Source organism: Lepisosteus platostomus, chromosome 4, assembly GCF_059453375.1.
Source record: "Lepisosteus platostomus isolate fLepPlt1 chromosome 4, fLepPlt1.hap1, whole genome shotgun sequence".
In the NCBI taxonomy this organism is placed as follows: domain Eukaryota; kingdom Metazoa; phylum Chordata; class Actinopteri; order Semionotiformes; family Lepisosteidae; genus Lepisosteus; species Lepisosteus platostomus.
Window position 1 is genome coordinate 49,443,442 of NC_142614.1, and position 16,044 is coordinate 49,459,485.

A 16,044-nucleotide genomic window follows, 5' to 3' on the forward strand; every position below is an offset into this window, starting at 1 on the left:
CTTTTACTTATTAATTAATGCCACTACAGTGAGATTTCCCATCAATTATTAGGTTGTTTCTTAGAAAATGTTATATTTTCCATTGAGACTCTCTCAAAGTCTAGTGGCCTTGCTTTTGGAAAACAAAATACTATATGATTTTGTGGCCTATTTTTACCTTATGTATATCTAAACATATTGGTGATCCATCCATCCATTTTCTGACTGCTTCATCCAGTTCAGGGTAGCAGGGGAACCAGAGCCTATCCCAGCATTCAACAGGCACAAGGCAGAAAACACCCTGAATGGGATGCCAGTCCATCATAGAGCACACACAGACACAAACATGCACACACTCCTACCAGGGCCAATTTTTCCAGAATGCAAATAACTTACCAGTATGTTATTGGACTGTGGTTGGAAACCAGAGAACTTGGGAGGAAACCCACATGAACACAGGGGGAACATAAAAACGACAAACTCCACACAGATAGCACCCCGTGTCTGGCACTGAACCCATGTCCGTAGAATTGCTACAAAGCAGCAATTCTATCCACAGTGCCATAGTGCCACCATGCCACCCTGTTGATGATCCAGGGATTTCTAAGTAATTGCACGTACTGAAGGAAAACCTCAAATACCTTTGTACTGAAAAGGATCAGTGCTGTCCTTGTTAGAGCTGAGTATCATTTAAAGTGGTTTTGTCATAAACTTTAAAGTGTTTGCACTTTAATAAAGGAAGGCATGAATGCCAGGCTGTATCACAATACTGGTGGCTATTTGAGGTTCAGCTCTACATTTTTATTACTAAAGGTGCTTTGTGTAGAATTCTACACCAGCTAATAGATTGAGGACTAATTTGTTGCTGGGAGCCTTCATTTTGAGACATCTGCTGAGCCCACTGGAGCACAAGTTCAGAGTGATGCCCCCAATCAGTGTGTGGTTTGAGTAACTGAGGGTGGCAGTGACAAAGATTAATGATTTATGGAGCCTGCAGATCTATAGAATGAAGACGAGCAGCTGTATTCTGAGATGTCTCTTATATACAGTATTTAAGCGATGGGGGGGGAGGGTATTCTGCCTATGCTGTTAAAAGATACCGAAGAGTGCTGATAATGCAGATGGACATTGTAATGGGAGATATCGTGTCTGAAAAATTGACACATGCAAAATGATGATAGGTCATATTTTAAGGCGTAATGGTAGTGTTTAATACCATAGATAAAATGGATGATAATGTTCCCTGTTTTACTTGCTTGCTGACATAGGTAAATGTAATTAATTGCCTTGCATACAATGACAGAACTTGTTACTCTTCCAAAGCAAGCTGAACACTGGTTCATTTTATAGTCTAGTGAGTTATGGTTAGTGATTTTCTTTTCTGTTTCAGTGATACAAATGAATCTAATATTTTTTTCTGTAAGGGAGGAAGAAACTGTTCCTTGCCTTTCTGATGTTCTTCTGGTTCCTTTTCTCATCTTTGCATAGGTGCTAGTGCATCTAATTTGATCTGATTTGAGCACACGTTCATATCTGAAAAATGAACCATGTCTTCTAATTCAGTCACTGAAAGTGATCAGGTTTTTTTGTCTGTATTTTTTATTACCTGACGAGTTTGGAAAAATAATGCTCTGTAACATTCCAGACAACAGAGGTTGCAATGCTAATATGCTCTTAAATATTGTAACGCTTACGGCCGACAGGCACTGTGTAAGAGCCGGCGTACCAGAGCAGGTGATGCCACCGCCCTTCCCTGTCATAGCAGGACTACAGCTACTGGGCTGTGGAGAGATCTCTCTTTAGCTCATGGGGCTAGGTCGCTGCAGAGAGACGCGGAAGTCCCGGGTTCGAGCCCCGGACGGTGCAGGGGCCGACCAGATGCGGCAAGGGCGCCCGCCTGAGCCCCCGTTGCGTTACATTGGTGTCAGAGTGGGATGGGATAGCCCTTCGCCGGGGACGGCGATTTAAGCGGGGGAGAGTGTAACGCTTACGGCCGACAGGCACTGTGTAAGAGCCGGCGTACCAGAGCAGGTGATGCCACCGCCCTTCCCTGTCATAGCAGGACTACAGCTACTGGGCTGTGGAGAGATCTCTCTTTAGCTCATGGGGCTAGGTCGCTGCAGAGAGACGCGGAAGTCCCGGGTTCGAGCCTCCAGTCTGGATGGGGCCGACCAGATGCGGCAAGGGCGCCCGCCTGAGCCCCCGTTGCGTTACAATATGTTTAAATCTGTAGAGAGATTACACTTCATCATGTACATACATTTACTTACACTTCAGTACAGTAATTAAGTTTCAGTTCAGGCTTCTGAATAACATGCACAAGAGTAAGTGGCAGTGTCAGCTCTTTTCTTTTGGAAACTCAGGAGTTTTTTTTTAAATACAAGACCGCTTGGCTGTTTTTCTTGTATTTTTTCTCTCGCCATCCATGGTCTGCCACCACAACCAGGGAGAGGGTGTGTGCGTGTAAATATTCATTCCCCCTTACTCAGCACTTCAGGGGTAAAAAAAAAAGTGAGGGAGTGACCCAGTGGAGTGAGGAGGCGCAGCTAATTATTTCCCAGTCTGTTAGTGAATATCGGGATGTGCAGAGGCTGCGTTCACCCAGGGAAACAGATGGCGCAGATCTGGCGAGCCGTCCGCGAGATGCCGTTCTTACAAGCGACAACCGCTCAGGAGAATTCCCTCACTCCCCCGCGACACCCTCGGTTCGCACCTCTAGCTCATTAAATTGGTACCTCTTCTCCTGTACTTGCCAAGAACTGGGGAGGAAAGGACATTCAAATACAGGCTATTTCTGTTAAATATACGTGCTTTTTTTAAAGGGGGTGGGGGTTCCTTCGCTGTGGAGCCGGAGGAGCCAATCGGAGAAAAAAAAAGTAAAGAACAGAAGGAAAGTTGCCGGTTATTATCTATATATGGAATTTCAAAGCTCCTACTCATACATAGGCTTGAAAAACAGAAAGGTTGATAATTACTGGTTGCGCATATTAAAATAAAAAACAAAACAATTATAGGCTCAATTAACAAGTTGCAGTTGATTGGTGATTTAAAAAGTAGAATTATGTAAATATTGTCACTGTTCGTCTAAATAGGCTTTAAAACGTGTGTTTATTTTTGTTACTTGCATTTGTATCCATGGAGATGGCTGAGAGGCAAAATGATTGTTTTCAGTTTAGGACATCTGTTTGGAATGGAACTGCTGACCCAGGTGAAGTGTAATGAACTATGATGCACGGAAGAAGCTTGGATGTATGTTTTGATGTCATGCTTTTAATGACCAAATTCTGCTTTTTTAAAAATGGCAGCCGACGCGTTACATATTAGAATCCTATGTCTGCCAAGTCTACAATGTCCGTTCACAGAACATGAACTGCAGCACATTGGTTTGAAAGCATTTATTAAAATGAAAACCCTCATAATGTTATGCACTGGAATGACAATGAGGCATCATTTGGGGATTTCCTTGTAAATGCAGGCCAGTACTACATGCATGCAAGGCTATACAATAGCATATTTGTTCGGCCAAATAAAAGCTGCAGCTCTGAAAATCTGACAGTGTGAGGCTTGCAGTAATGCAGAAGTGGTTCTAGTGATCTACTTGATTGTAGTTTTTTTGTTGACTTACAAAGACAGTCAATCATGTATTGTTTGAGCCCAGCTTTGGCACAATTTGAGGCATGTAGATCAAAGGCAGTGAATTTGAGAAACGCTCACTGAGCCCAATCTAGATGTAATTGCTATTTTAAAAATAAGCTGTACATAAAATACTATATGATCTTGTTTTCCAGTTCCAGGTACAACCAAAGACAATCATTTGGATAATTATCTGTACAGTATCTCAAAATAATAATTAACATATTGCTCTTCTTAAAATAACTGTTATGATATAAACACAGTAAGGTTTTGTGTCTACAAACAGCAGTTAAACAGTAAATAGTAATTAAGTTTTTCTCTACTTTCTGTAATGTATTTTGTCAAACACAGGATACATTCAAAACCATATTACTGGAATTAAAGCGTGAAGCATGTTCTTTTGTTATTACATAAGGTTATGATCTTCAAGGCATTAAGATCTTTAAGCCAAAGGTGTATATGAAAATGTTAGTATGCTACATACTTCACACAACAGGGTCAAAGTTGAGTATTTGTTGGTGTAAAGTAACCTACCGATTGAGTGCAACTGCTGCCTGCAAAAACAGCTCCACGTTACGTGAAGACTCTTTTATTTTTAATCACTTCTCTATGCATTCCGTAAACATAATTGTAAAAAATATTGTATAGCCTGTGAAGTCCTGTAACCTTTGGAACAGTTTATTCAGTGTGTGTAGTGAGTGTTTACGTGTGTGTGTGTACTGTGTATTTTATGTTAACTTGGTTCACTTTCGGTTATGTATTGCATTAACACTCAACTTCCAGATCCAAATTTGAATCTTTGTAATATGATTTTAGGGGCTTACATAGCACATGATCTTATGGTTTGGAGAGATCTCTGATATAGTGTACATAGGCTAAGGACACTTTCCAACAAAAACTCCAAAATGTTAAAACCGTGTAGTCTTATCATAGGTGCATGGCAGCAATTTTATGTACCAAACTTATGACAATGTATTTGTTACTTATGATGGGGTATTTTATCATCATCGGGACAAAAGTTCAGCTGCTGTAATGTTATTTTTCCTCTGTTGGTTACTAAAGCCATTGTCATATTTTAAATACATGGTTTAGAAGCTGCATTCTTGACTGTATCAGTCAGCTCTGAGATCTTTTTCTGAACTCGCTCTTGGAAGCCTTTTGGGTGATTTTAGGTGAGAGGTGTGTGGGCTCTTAATGTGCCCTGTGTTCTCCTGGTTAGTGGAATGTCATTGTATTGCAGCCCCATGGGAACAACCATATCACTGTCTGTCTCCAGAGCATCATACTGCTTCCCAGACTGAGAATAGCTACCAATGGCAAAACAGACCTGAGCAATTTCTATTTTTCATGGCTGTTTTGTGAAGGCTGAAATACCAGGCCTTGTTTGTGGCTGTGCTCTGCCGTCATTTGCAAGAATGAACTAAAATGCTATGCTTTCAGAGGAGAATGAAAACATTAGGATCATGTGCTCTTATTCATCACAAGAATATGCTTTAAGCTGCAGTGTTTTGATACATTCTTTCCAAACATTAAACTAGCCTATTGTATAAAATGGTTTAAGATCTTTTTTTTGTAGCCTATATCTTACACTACTTTTGTTTTTAGTTTAATTGGAGCACAGTAAAATTACCTGAACTGTTAATAGTTTTAAAGATTTACAGATCTGGCCTCAAAACGTTTTTTTTTTCCCCTGAAACTGTATGAGATATATTTCAATTTAAACATAGGTATCTAAATATTAATTTTAAGACAAGCCTCTTTATGATAGCTTGTCTCATGGTGATTATATTTTTTTTCTTGCTATCAGCACAGTGTTCCAGAGTTGCCAAGGAGATTTAAATAAAAAGGGCTTGCAGGGTTAAGCTGTTTAAATCCCTCATTTATTTAATCCCTTGAATACTAACTATGTCTGTACCCTATTAAGCATATGCACTGTACTTCTAATCATTCACTCTTCAATGCAGCGGGGAAGATTTTTTTTTCTACAGTGAATTGACTGTTAATTAAATCTATTAAGGCACCTCTTGTTTTGAAAGAATGAAACATGTGAATGTCACAAGCCATAGCATATTAGAAATATATCAAAACTGCTTTCACTGCTTTTTAAATAAATGTGTTCTCGTCTCGTTTCCTGTGGAAATATCAGTAATCACAAGCGCTCTTCTGGTTCTCTAATAGTTGGTTGTTGTTCTTGCTGTTATTATTAACATTATATAAAAGAGCTGACAGTTTGGGGTATATTTGAATGCATACTCACTTCCTTGGAAAGCATTTCCTCTGTTATTTCAAATCATGGTAAATCTCAAGGATCAAACTTTTGTTAAATATAAAATTTTCAGTCATTTTTTAAATGTATGTGCATTTTGAGGGTTTTTTTTACCTAACCTTTTGTCCTGTTAAAAATCGCCCTCTTTTCTGGCCACACAAGTGAGTCATCGTATGTTGCCGATTAGATTTTTCCCTTGTCCTTGATTGTTATTGTTATTTATTACTAGATTGCTGTCTCCAAGTGATAAAATGATGCTCTAATATGGCACCGGCACTCCTTTGTACAATTATCAATAAATGTTTTTTTTCTGCTTCATTTTGAACTGCTGCTGAAAAAGATCAAATGGTATTTAAATGACTGCCTGCATTATTAACGCTTCATTTGTAGTGCTGTGAATTAATCACTGTTCCAGGTCCTGCGCCCCTAGCGCTAACCACCTTTCCTTAAATCTCTCTCCTCCAGGGTTTCACCTGAGCGGCACAGTGACGGAACCAGCTTCCCAGTCGGAGCCTGAAATTGTCTGCAATGTGGCCATTAGCTTTGACCGCTGCAAGATTACCTCAGTGACCTGTAGCTGTGGAAACAAGGACATCTTTTACTGTGCCCACGTTGTAGCACTCTCTTTATACCGGATCCGCAAGCCGGATCAGGTCAAACTGCATCTTCCCATTTCAGAGACCCTCTTTCAAATGAACAGAGACCAACTGCAGAAATTTGTACAGTATTTAATCACGGTGCATCACACAGAGGTTTTACCCACTGCCCAGAAACTAGCAGATGAAATTCTTTCCCAGAACTCGGAGATCAATCAAGTACATGGTAAGGTGTCCGGTTGCGTTTGGCACAGGGGTGGAGGTGTGTTCGTGCACTTGTCGTACACATATTTGTGTTTCTTGATAGAAGGGTTTTACACACCTACATAATTGCAGATTATGTTGAACCATTGATTTAAAATAGACATTGAACCGGAGCACAGACTGCCGACCCTTTTAAATCAATAGAGATAATTTGTCTGACCTACATAATAAATTAGCATACACCATGTACGCAAAGCAGCAGGAAGCATTTATTTAATTACCTTGTTTCAGGGCATTTAGTTTGATTTCAGGTGGTAGCACAGTGAGGATATGGTTTAAATGAAACATAAACATATCATAAAGAGGCAGAATAATAGGCTGTCATCTTGTGAAGATTCCTGCTCTATGCATACAAGCTCTTGAGTTTGGCAGTGAAAGAACACTGCATCTTGGAAAGCACTGGTGTGTGGGTTGCCTCTGAAGAAATCTCAGCTGCTATGAAAAGTAGGTCTGATGATGTTTGCCTAAAATGAGGTTGAAATATTGAATTTTGTTTCTTAGGTTACAGCTATTGTAAACGAGATTGTGGTGTTGCTTTTGCCTGTTTAATCGCTGGTGATGGCGATTCGTCCTGCTTCATTTAGTTTTTTCCCTTTTTTAGATTTAGAACTTAAAATATGTTTTGTTAGATATTCCTGGAATCATTTTGTACTAGTATTTCAGCCTGTATCTTAAAGCCTGGTACAGTGATGTGATTACTGCCTAGGCTGTGTGCCGTGAAGCCCTTTTGAAATACTTCTGCAAGGAAGAACAAGTCCATCTCACAGCAGACCCTCCGCCATGACTCCTTCAGATGCTCTTCATGATGGGCGCCACTGTGTCACCCGGAACGCCATGCTTCCTTTGGAAAAAGCACCGCAAACGTAGCCGGATTCCCGTTTCTGTTAATTGTTGCCGAAGCTTTACCATGGAATCGAAATGTCTGCTTTTGAGCTGGTTTTTCTTTTAAGTAAACATGCCTTTAGAATCCATTTTTTCAGCACATTGAGAAAAGATGATTAAAGGAGGTGTTTGTTTTTGAGCTCCTCAGCTGACAAGATGGCAAGTGTAATGGTTAATATAGTGAAGGCTGTGATCTTCAGAAATATTCCCAATGTTTATATTACTCCTATATTTAGTCAGCTTTGTAAATATTTTCTATGGTTTCTATGGTTTCCGGTGTCTTTTTCCTCATGTTAGATTTTTTGTTCTACATTGATTTTATAAAGTTATAATTTGAAATACTAGAATTTCAAAAACTCTGCAGATCCCCTGAAAAAGTGTTGCATGTAAGTGTATCCCTTAATGAGTGTGTACCTGAGCTGTTTTCACTGCAGAGCTCTAAAATCTTTTTTTGCGGGGGGAGAGTGCCTTATGTGTGCCAAGTTTGTACTAGTCACTTTGAAGTCTTTTACAGAAGTCATTTTGCTCATTTTTTTCTACTGGGAATGTGCAGTATCATAAGAAAATATAAACAAATTGCATGCATTGTTTTCATTTGATTTTACATGTATGGGTATGCTTTTGAATGGAACATTTGGGAAATGGTTCAAAGTGTGTTTTAAAAATGGTCTGTGTGCAAAGTGATAGAATAACTATAAGCAATAAATATATACTTGGTTTTGTTTCATTTGCAAAGATAAAGAACTAGGGACTTTATATGACATGAAAACTCTGCTTAAATTGCTTGTGTGTACTTTGTTCTGTGCCTTCTACAGGTGCTTCTTTTTCCTTTTGAAACATTGGCTTTCTGGGGGACCAAAGGGGAATATTCTAAAACATGAACTCTGTATGCACTTATTAACAAGTCATTAACCACAGAGTCATGCAGCAACTTCCTGTTGATTAACTGCTTCATTGATAGCATAGCTTTGAATGAGACCAGTATTTTGGTACTAGATTTTACATTTTGGGTAAACAAATTGCTATTGCAACATATGGTTTTAATTCGTCTTTAAAATGTTACTTTGTACTGCCATGGCTTATGTATAGACATACATTGAAAGCATATGTTTCACTGAAAAGCACAGTAGAATGTTAAAAATATGTACTAAGATATTTGTTCATCCTCCCAGTATAAAAAAAAAGTGTCTAGGAAGCATATTGGGGTTTTAATACAAAGAAAAACATTCATATTTCAGACCCTTTTGTGGTCATTCCACTACAGAGCATGATTTTATCAACCATGAAATTGTTTCGACATGGAATGTGTCACATAACCTCCTTTTTTGCAGGAGGTTGAGAAAGAAGGGGGTTATGGAATCAAAATGTGATGAAATTCAGTATGATTGTTTTATTTATGTAAGCAGGTATTTTAAAAGAATCGCTAGTCCTGTTTCACTGTCATTTCCATGTCTGCTTTGACAAAAAATGTATTGTAAAAAACTTGGGCAACATTTTAAGTGTTATTTTATGTGGAGGAATATTAAGGTTGAGCTGTACATTATGCTTACTTTTGTAAATAGAAAATGCTGTTGAAGAGGTGCAGATTGAACTTGAACTTGAAATTGAAAAGTAAATGTGCACAGCTATATCAAGCCACCATGAGACATTTATATTAGGAGTAATCTTGTCTTTTAGCTATGAAAACAGATTTAATATTGTTGTTTTGCAAATTGGATGTATCTCTTGATTATTGAACAATCGATCATCAAAATAAAAAGATGTTTTGTGTACAAAGGAAATTATATATTAGTATAAAACATGATCACAGCACTTTGGTCTGTGCGTTACTCTGCTTTGGAATTCTTATTGAAGTATGTACTTCATTTGTTAGATGTTTCACCTGCTGTAAATGATTTGGATTTTGACACAATGTAACCAATGTAAAGGGAATTGTAGGACCACTGGGTAAAACAGAGCCCCTTGAAGTTCAGATGTTTTTGTGATTTGAAAGTATAGAGAGGTTTACCAAGAGCAATACTTCTATATCAATTTTAAAAATCTATTGAAAAAGGTAAATGTGCAATAAACTGTTCTTTTTATCAGAATACCCTGAGGCACATGTACAGTGTTTCAAAAGCTTTTGTTCAGTGGAACAGTACTACAGAGGATTGCAGTATTTTTTAAATCAAGTCTAGAGTGAATTGAAGAGAATTATTAGCTGTAGAATAACTTGATATCCTGCTTTTGTTGTTTTACAATATTCTATTGCCACTATCCAGTTGTGTTGAAGCGGTGTAACAGAGCGCAGTGTTCTTAGATCTTGGGTGAAGACACCACTCAGCTTGCCTGTTCAGTCTCTTTTCATGCCTTTTGAATCAGGAACTGCATTCTTAAAAAAAGCATGCAGGTTCCAAGTCCTTTGTGTTTGGACAACTTCATGTGAAGTGCAGTGGATGTCTGGGAATGCACTTTTCTTAGGAGACAAAATGTGAAGTAATTATTGCTCAGTGTCTCTGAGTTTTTTTTTTTAAGGTGCCATATATAATGATGGGGAAAAAAGAAACGCAACATTTTCTGGAATGACAATACTATAGTTATAGCTTATGTGCTTTCACAACAAGTTTTAATTTGTTTTAAGCCCTCTGACCATCAAAACAGCTTGTGCAGTGAGGCATTTTAACTTACCAATCACGCAAAAGCTCATTAGGTGCACTTTTATCAAACAGGTCAAGGTGGAAAAATGCCTGACAGGTCAACTTTAAAAAGGCCTTAATTCAAAGCTTAGGTCACTACAAGAAAAAGGCCACACTTAGTCCGTTTTCTGTGCATTCCATAATGCCTCGATTGTCACCAGAAGCAAGGGAGAGGGCCGTTGGCATGCTGCAGGCAGGCATGTCATGTGCCAGCATTGCCAGACACTATGGAGTAAGCCACTCCACTGTGTCCCGACTGCAGAGAAGGTTTCAGCAGACCGGCAGGACAGATGACCGTCCAAGATCCGGTCCCCTCGAGTGACCACACCAGAGCAGGGCCGACAGTTTCACTTCGTTTCAGTTCTGCTACCCGTACTGCTGCTGAAACTGCCAGCAGACACAATGGCCGCATCACTGGCAGAAAAGTGAGGCTCCATGCTGCTGGCCTTAGAGCAAGGCAACCTGTCAGTGGCCCTCTGCTCACACCTCCTAGACGTCACACCCGACTGGCTTGGGCCAGACAGAGGCTGTGATGGACTCGTTACTAGTGGCACCAGGTCCTCTTCCCGGATGAGTCACTCTTCAGCCTGTTCCACGTGGACAGGCCAGAGTGTGGAGGAGGAGGTGTTGTTTCTTTTTTCCCCATCAGTGTGTGTGTGCGTATATATATATAGTGTTTACAAAAGGCAACTTTGAATGCTTTATAATCAAAGAATAATTTCAATTGAAAATATAATTCTGTAATTGTGTACAGAACAAACACATTGTATCAATTTTGGTGGGGTCCAAGCCTTTTGCTTGTTATTGAAGACATGCAATCACAGTTAAAAAAACAACAACTCATAACTGTTCGATTTATGATAAGAGGACGCTGTAGAACCATAGTTGAAAGCATTTTACTTGGTTAATAATAAATCCTTGTATTGATATAGTGTTTTTCATCCCTAAGGACCACAATTTGCTTTACATTTAGGAGGGCATCACCATCAATGACCAGTACAGCCCCCACCATGGCTGACAAATCTGCAACACTGGTTGGGTGGGAAAATCAGAATTTACCCTTTCCAATTAACAGATAATTGTCGGTTGGTTAGATTTTCAACCTCAGAGTAGAATTTATCCAAGACTAAAGAATGACACCCCTACTCATACAGACTGTGCCATGAGATCTAATGACCAACTAAAATCTCATTCAAAGGATGGTGCTTCCTACTGGAATATATTCCCTTACCATACTGAGTAATTGGTTTGGAAATTGTGGCCCAGAAGGGACAGTGATACCTACTGGTCTACCAATAGTCTGGTATTCAGTAGTTTACCCATCTTATTATAAAATTAAAATCCATGTGCAAAGCACAATAATTTCCAGTTTAAGTAATTCTCATTTTTGGATTAGTAGAAATTGATTTTCCCTTTAGAAACGTATTGTGCACAGGTATTCTAAGAGGTTGCTGCGATTGATTTAGATAATCTCCTTCTAAACCTTTAAATCTACCCACACCTGGTACTGGTGCAAATTTTGTTTACAGTCAGACATTGACAGCATTGGATTGGATTATTCTTGGTGTAACTATTGTAACATGTTTTGTATACAGAAGGCCATTAGAGCCAGATTAGTATTTTTTTTAAATTGTGTATTATACTTTACACTTTTTTCCCCAACAGTAATAAATAGAATTCTGAAACTGCTTCTGCCACTGTCATATTATGATTTTGAATTAGGTGTAAGTTAAAAAAAGAAAGTCTTCACTGCCGTAACTTGCATGCAATTTCTCTTTTCCGTGTCTGGTCTGATAACTTATTTCACAATTTATAGCTAGGACTTCCAGAATCTGTATGTTATAGCAGTTCAGAAAAAGTCTCGGTGACTGTCCCTGTTAAAACAATTCAATGTTGATGTGTGTCGATGTGAAAGACTGGGAAAATACCAGCTGGACCCCTGTTTGCATGAAGTTGATATTGGCCTGGGACCCAAGGCTGTGCTGACCCTAACGTTTCCATAGCCTTGGTGTGGATGTTTGGTTTGGACTGAAACTACAGCACATGAAACCAAAATGATCTTTACCACTCGGTGAGAGGAGGACAGGCAGGAACACATTGCGCTTGTCTTGTGTATCCTGTTCTCCTCTGTACAGCGTGATGGGAATGGTACGTTTGTTTGTTGCCATTCGTTGTCGGAAACTGGCCCATCCAAGATCGGAAAGTTGAGGTGTAAGAAGCATGGAAAAAATATATAATAATGTCATTTGTCAGGGCTTGTTCAAAGGAAGTTTGGAAAATTGGTGAGTTACCTTAGACATACTACTGGCAGGCCTAAACAGGATTTACATCTAAGTGAAATTTGTACCGTTAGCTCTTTATAGCTTTACATTCAATTGTAGTGACCAAAAAGGAATTACATTTGTAACATGATGTTATCAAGTCATACAAACATGGTGTATATACTGTATATCTTCTACTGTGTGTGTGTATATATATATAAAACTGATGATGGTTTCTGAACTTGATTAGTTTATAGCATTGATGATTTTAACTTTTTCCTCTTTGTTTTTCATTTTTGTTGTACTCTATTTCCACCTGTATATATTGCTGCATTTTAAAGTTCCTCAGCACCATGTCCTGCTGATTAAATAGAACTGGTTTTCAAGCTCAGTTATTTTATCTTTAGGTCAAATGGTGGAGATTGTTAAAGAAGGCAACCTAAAGTCTCTGTAACAACAACAGTACCCATAAGCTCAAAAATATGAAGTTCACTGTGCAGTTTTTATGATAATGTATTTGATTAATAGAATTTGGTATATTTTCCCTGTAATATTTTGTGCTGTTTTACTTCCTGAGATCATCTGATGCTTTGACATTGTATGAACATAAACTGTTGTCTGAAAATAGACTGAACTACATCTGACAGATATGAAAGGTGGATAACAAGTAAAAACACGTAACAAACCCAGCAGCTATTGTATATGCAATTTAAGTGTTCAATTTACCACAGAATTTATCCAAAGGGATAAAATCTGTAACGCTATAACACACAGCCACTGACGCATTATAGAATGATATAAAATGGGTTTTACTAAAATAAAGCCAGAAATGCCTCAACTCTTTTTGGTGTTTTTGGTAAAGAAAAAACATTGCAAGTCATCCAGCGGCCCTACAGGATAACTTTTGTAGCACCGCGGCACCTCCGTCTTCCTAGTTTGTGAGTAAGGCTGTGTCTGCGTTGTCCCTGCAGGAGCCCCCGACCCCACGGCAGGAGCCAGTATAGACGACGAGAACTGCTGGCATCTGGATGAAGAGCAGGTCCAGGAGCAAGTAAAACTCTTCCTCTCCCAGGGAGGGTACCATGGGTCTGGGAAGCAGCTCAACCTGCTCTTCGCAAAGGTATGCGTCTCTCCCAGCCGACACGCTTCCTTCACCCACCCGGTCGATAGCGCAGCTGACATTTTCCAGAATTGCACTCCCTTGCAGAAATGTCACAGCATCTGGGGTCGTACTGGAGAAGAGGCTTTTACAATTTTAACCTGCAGGATACAATCTGTTAGTTCTTAAATGCCTCAGAACAATGTGTTTTTCCTACTCTTCCTACTCACTTTTGAGTTTTAGCAGAAAACCAACAGGTTTAATTGCTGAAAAACCTAGCTAGTAATGATCTAACATTCAGTTCTGTTCTTAATGGATATGAGTAGGTACATTTAAAATACAATAAAGGCATGTTAAGGAAATGTTTTTTATTTTCTAAAGGAATATTGCCTGAGTTTTGTCATGCACCAAGGTTGATTTTTTTTTTCCCTTATTGCCTTGTTTAGTATTGTTTGGAGCAGTTCTGTAACATAGAGCACTATGTTTGCTGAGACTTGTATAAATGAACGTTTAATGCCCTTATGTCGTATTCATTTGTTACGGGAAGATATGTTGCCTTTTAACTGCAGTTTTCCCGTTGACAGTGGATAAGCAAAAGAATCGTCATGTCTGAAAAAATATGTATGTTAGACAGACCTCCACGTTTCGTGCAGGGGTCTGCGTTTCTTGACCTGTTTGCTCATAGCGGTGTGTGTTTGCTAGGTTCGCGAGATGCTGAAGATGAGGGATTCTAATGGCGCGCGCATGCTAACCTTGATAACGGAGCAGTTCATGGCAGACCCTCGCCTTTCGCTTTGGAGGCAGCAAGGCACCACCATGACTGACAAGTACAGGCAGCTCTGGGACGAATTAGGTAAATGCCACCAATTGTGAAGAAAAGAATACAGCACAAAATGTCCAAACACAAGAAAGGAATATCCGTCTCGTCATTCTTCTGCCATGGCACTTTGAATTTGCACATTCTTGAAGCATTAAACATTTTTTTTCCAGATCATTCGGTATGGGAATACATTAAAAAGGAATAGGAACAGGCATACACAATCACGCTATTGTACTGGTTTAGAAGTGCCATTATGAAATGCACAATAAGCAAGGTAATAGATGCACGTGTATTGTATGTCTTTTTTTTCCCCTCCTCTAAGCAAAACAAGAAGGATGCACTTTCAGTTTAATAGAAGCTGGCTTGCTACAGCACACTGCCTGCCAACGTTTAAAGCTTGAGACATTTTGTCAATTTTGGCTTGGCATTGCTTAGCCAGTACAATAGCATAAGCTCCATTCCCTTGGTGGACCAGTTGAGTAATGATCCTTTCATTAAAACTTAAGCAATGTGTTCTGCAGTGCAGGGCTTTCAGGGTAATTGAAGGAATGAATTTGGGAAGTGACTGCAGCTTGAAATGCAGACTGTGCATGGGGATAACTTCCATCATGGCCACCATTCAGATGATCTGCAAAACATAGGCCAGAATTTACAAGAGAGGATCTAAACCTGTTGATAGTAGGAAGGATTTGTTAAATAATGCCGAGAAGGTGCAGTATTTTTAAAATATTGGGATAACATTGGTCTGATTTCAACTGACATTAATTAAAAAAGGTTAATCATATAGCTCGAGGGATGGTAGGTTGGGTCTTCATAGAAAGAATAGGGAACATCAGTAACTGGAGTAGGTCTGGCATAATTAATAACTTGTTTTATCAGGGAAGCTAAGAAGGTCTGGAAAATACGTCTTCATGTATCTTGTGGAGAACAGGTTGCTGTTATTAATTCTATTAATAGACATTGTACTTGTGATATTAGTTGTTAGAATTACAGTGTCCTCCAAAGGTGTTTGGGCAGTAACCTCAAAACATTTATTTTTGCTTTAAATTCAAGCATTTGGTTATGAAATCATTAGATAACTATTAACCACATTATATATGTTTTGAAGATTGATTTTGCATTTACTGTGAAAAACTAAAAATCAAAACAATTACACCATTACAATTATATTGAATGCGAAACGTATAAAAGACTACATCAATTGGTTACCAGACATCAAAAGTGATTTTTATTTTAGAGACAATGGAAATTCAAATCTTTTGTCCAGTTTATGACTAAGCACTCTTTACAGTATTGTGAAAAGCTGTTTAGTGGAAACTCATGCTGTATTGTATGTTGAAGAGCTGCTTAGCGTAGAAGATTGCCCTGTAACAGTTCTGTGATGAAGCTCGAGTATAATCTAAGCACCCTGGATAAGGGAATTAAAAAGCAATAGTGGAGGTAGCAGAGAAGTTCTACTTTGAGAGAATCCATTTTCTTGCTATAAATGGTTAATATGTGGCAAAAGGGCATTGTCGAAGTGCATGTTAAAGCGTGGCATGGAAGTAAATTACTAGGAGCAGATGCAAT

The 16,044-nt window shown here is 38.9% G+C and overlaps 1 protein-coding gene across 2 annotated transcripts in view; it reads left to right on the forward strand.

Annotated features, from left to right (window-relative positions):
- Positions 1–16,044, forward strand: part of zswim6 (zinc finger, SWIM-type containing 6) — a 98,385-nt gene that overhangs the window by 50,852 nt on the left and 31,489 nt on the right. For both annotated transcript variants that reach the window (XM_088629753.1, XM_088629752.1), the window contains exons 2-4: positions 6,344–6,700; positions 13,528–13,676; positions 14,358–14,508. In XM_088629753.1, the coding sequence (XP_088485879.1) occupies positions 6,344–6,700; positions 13,528–13,676; positions 14,358–14,508 (657 nt within the window). The remainder of the gene's footprint in view (positions 1–6,343; positions 6,701–13,527; positions 13,677–14,357; positions 14,509–16,044) is intronic.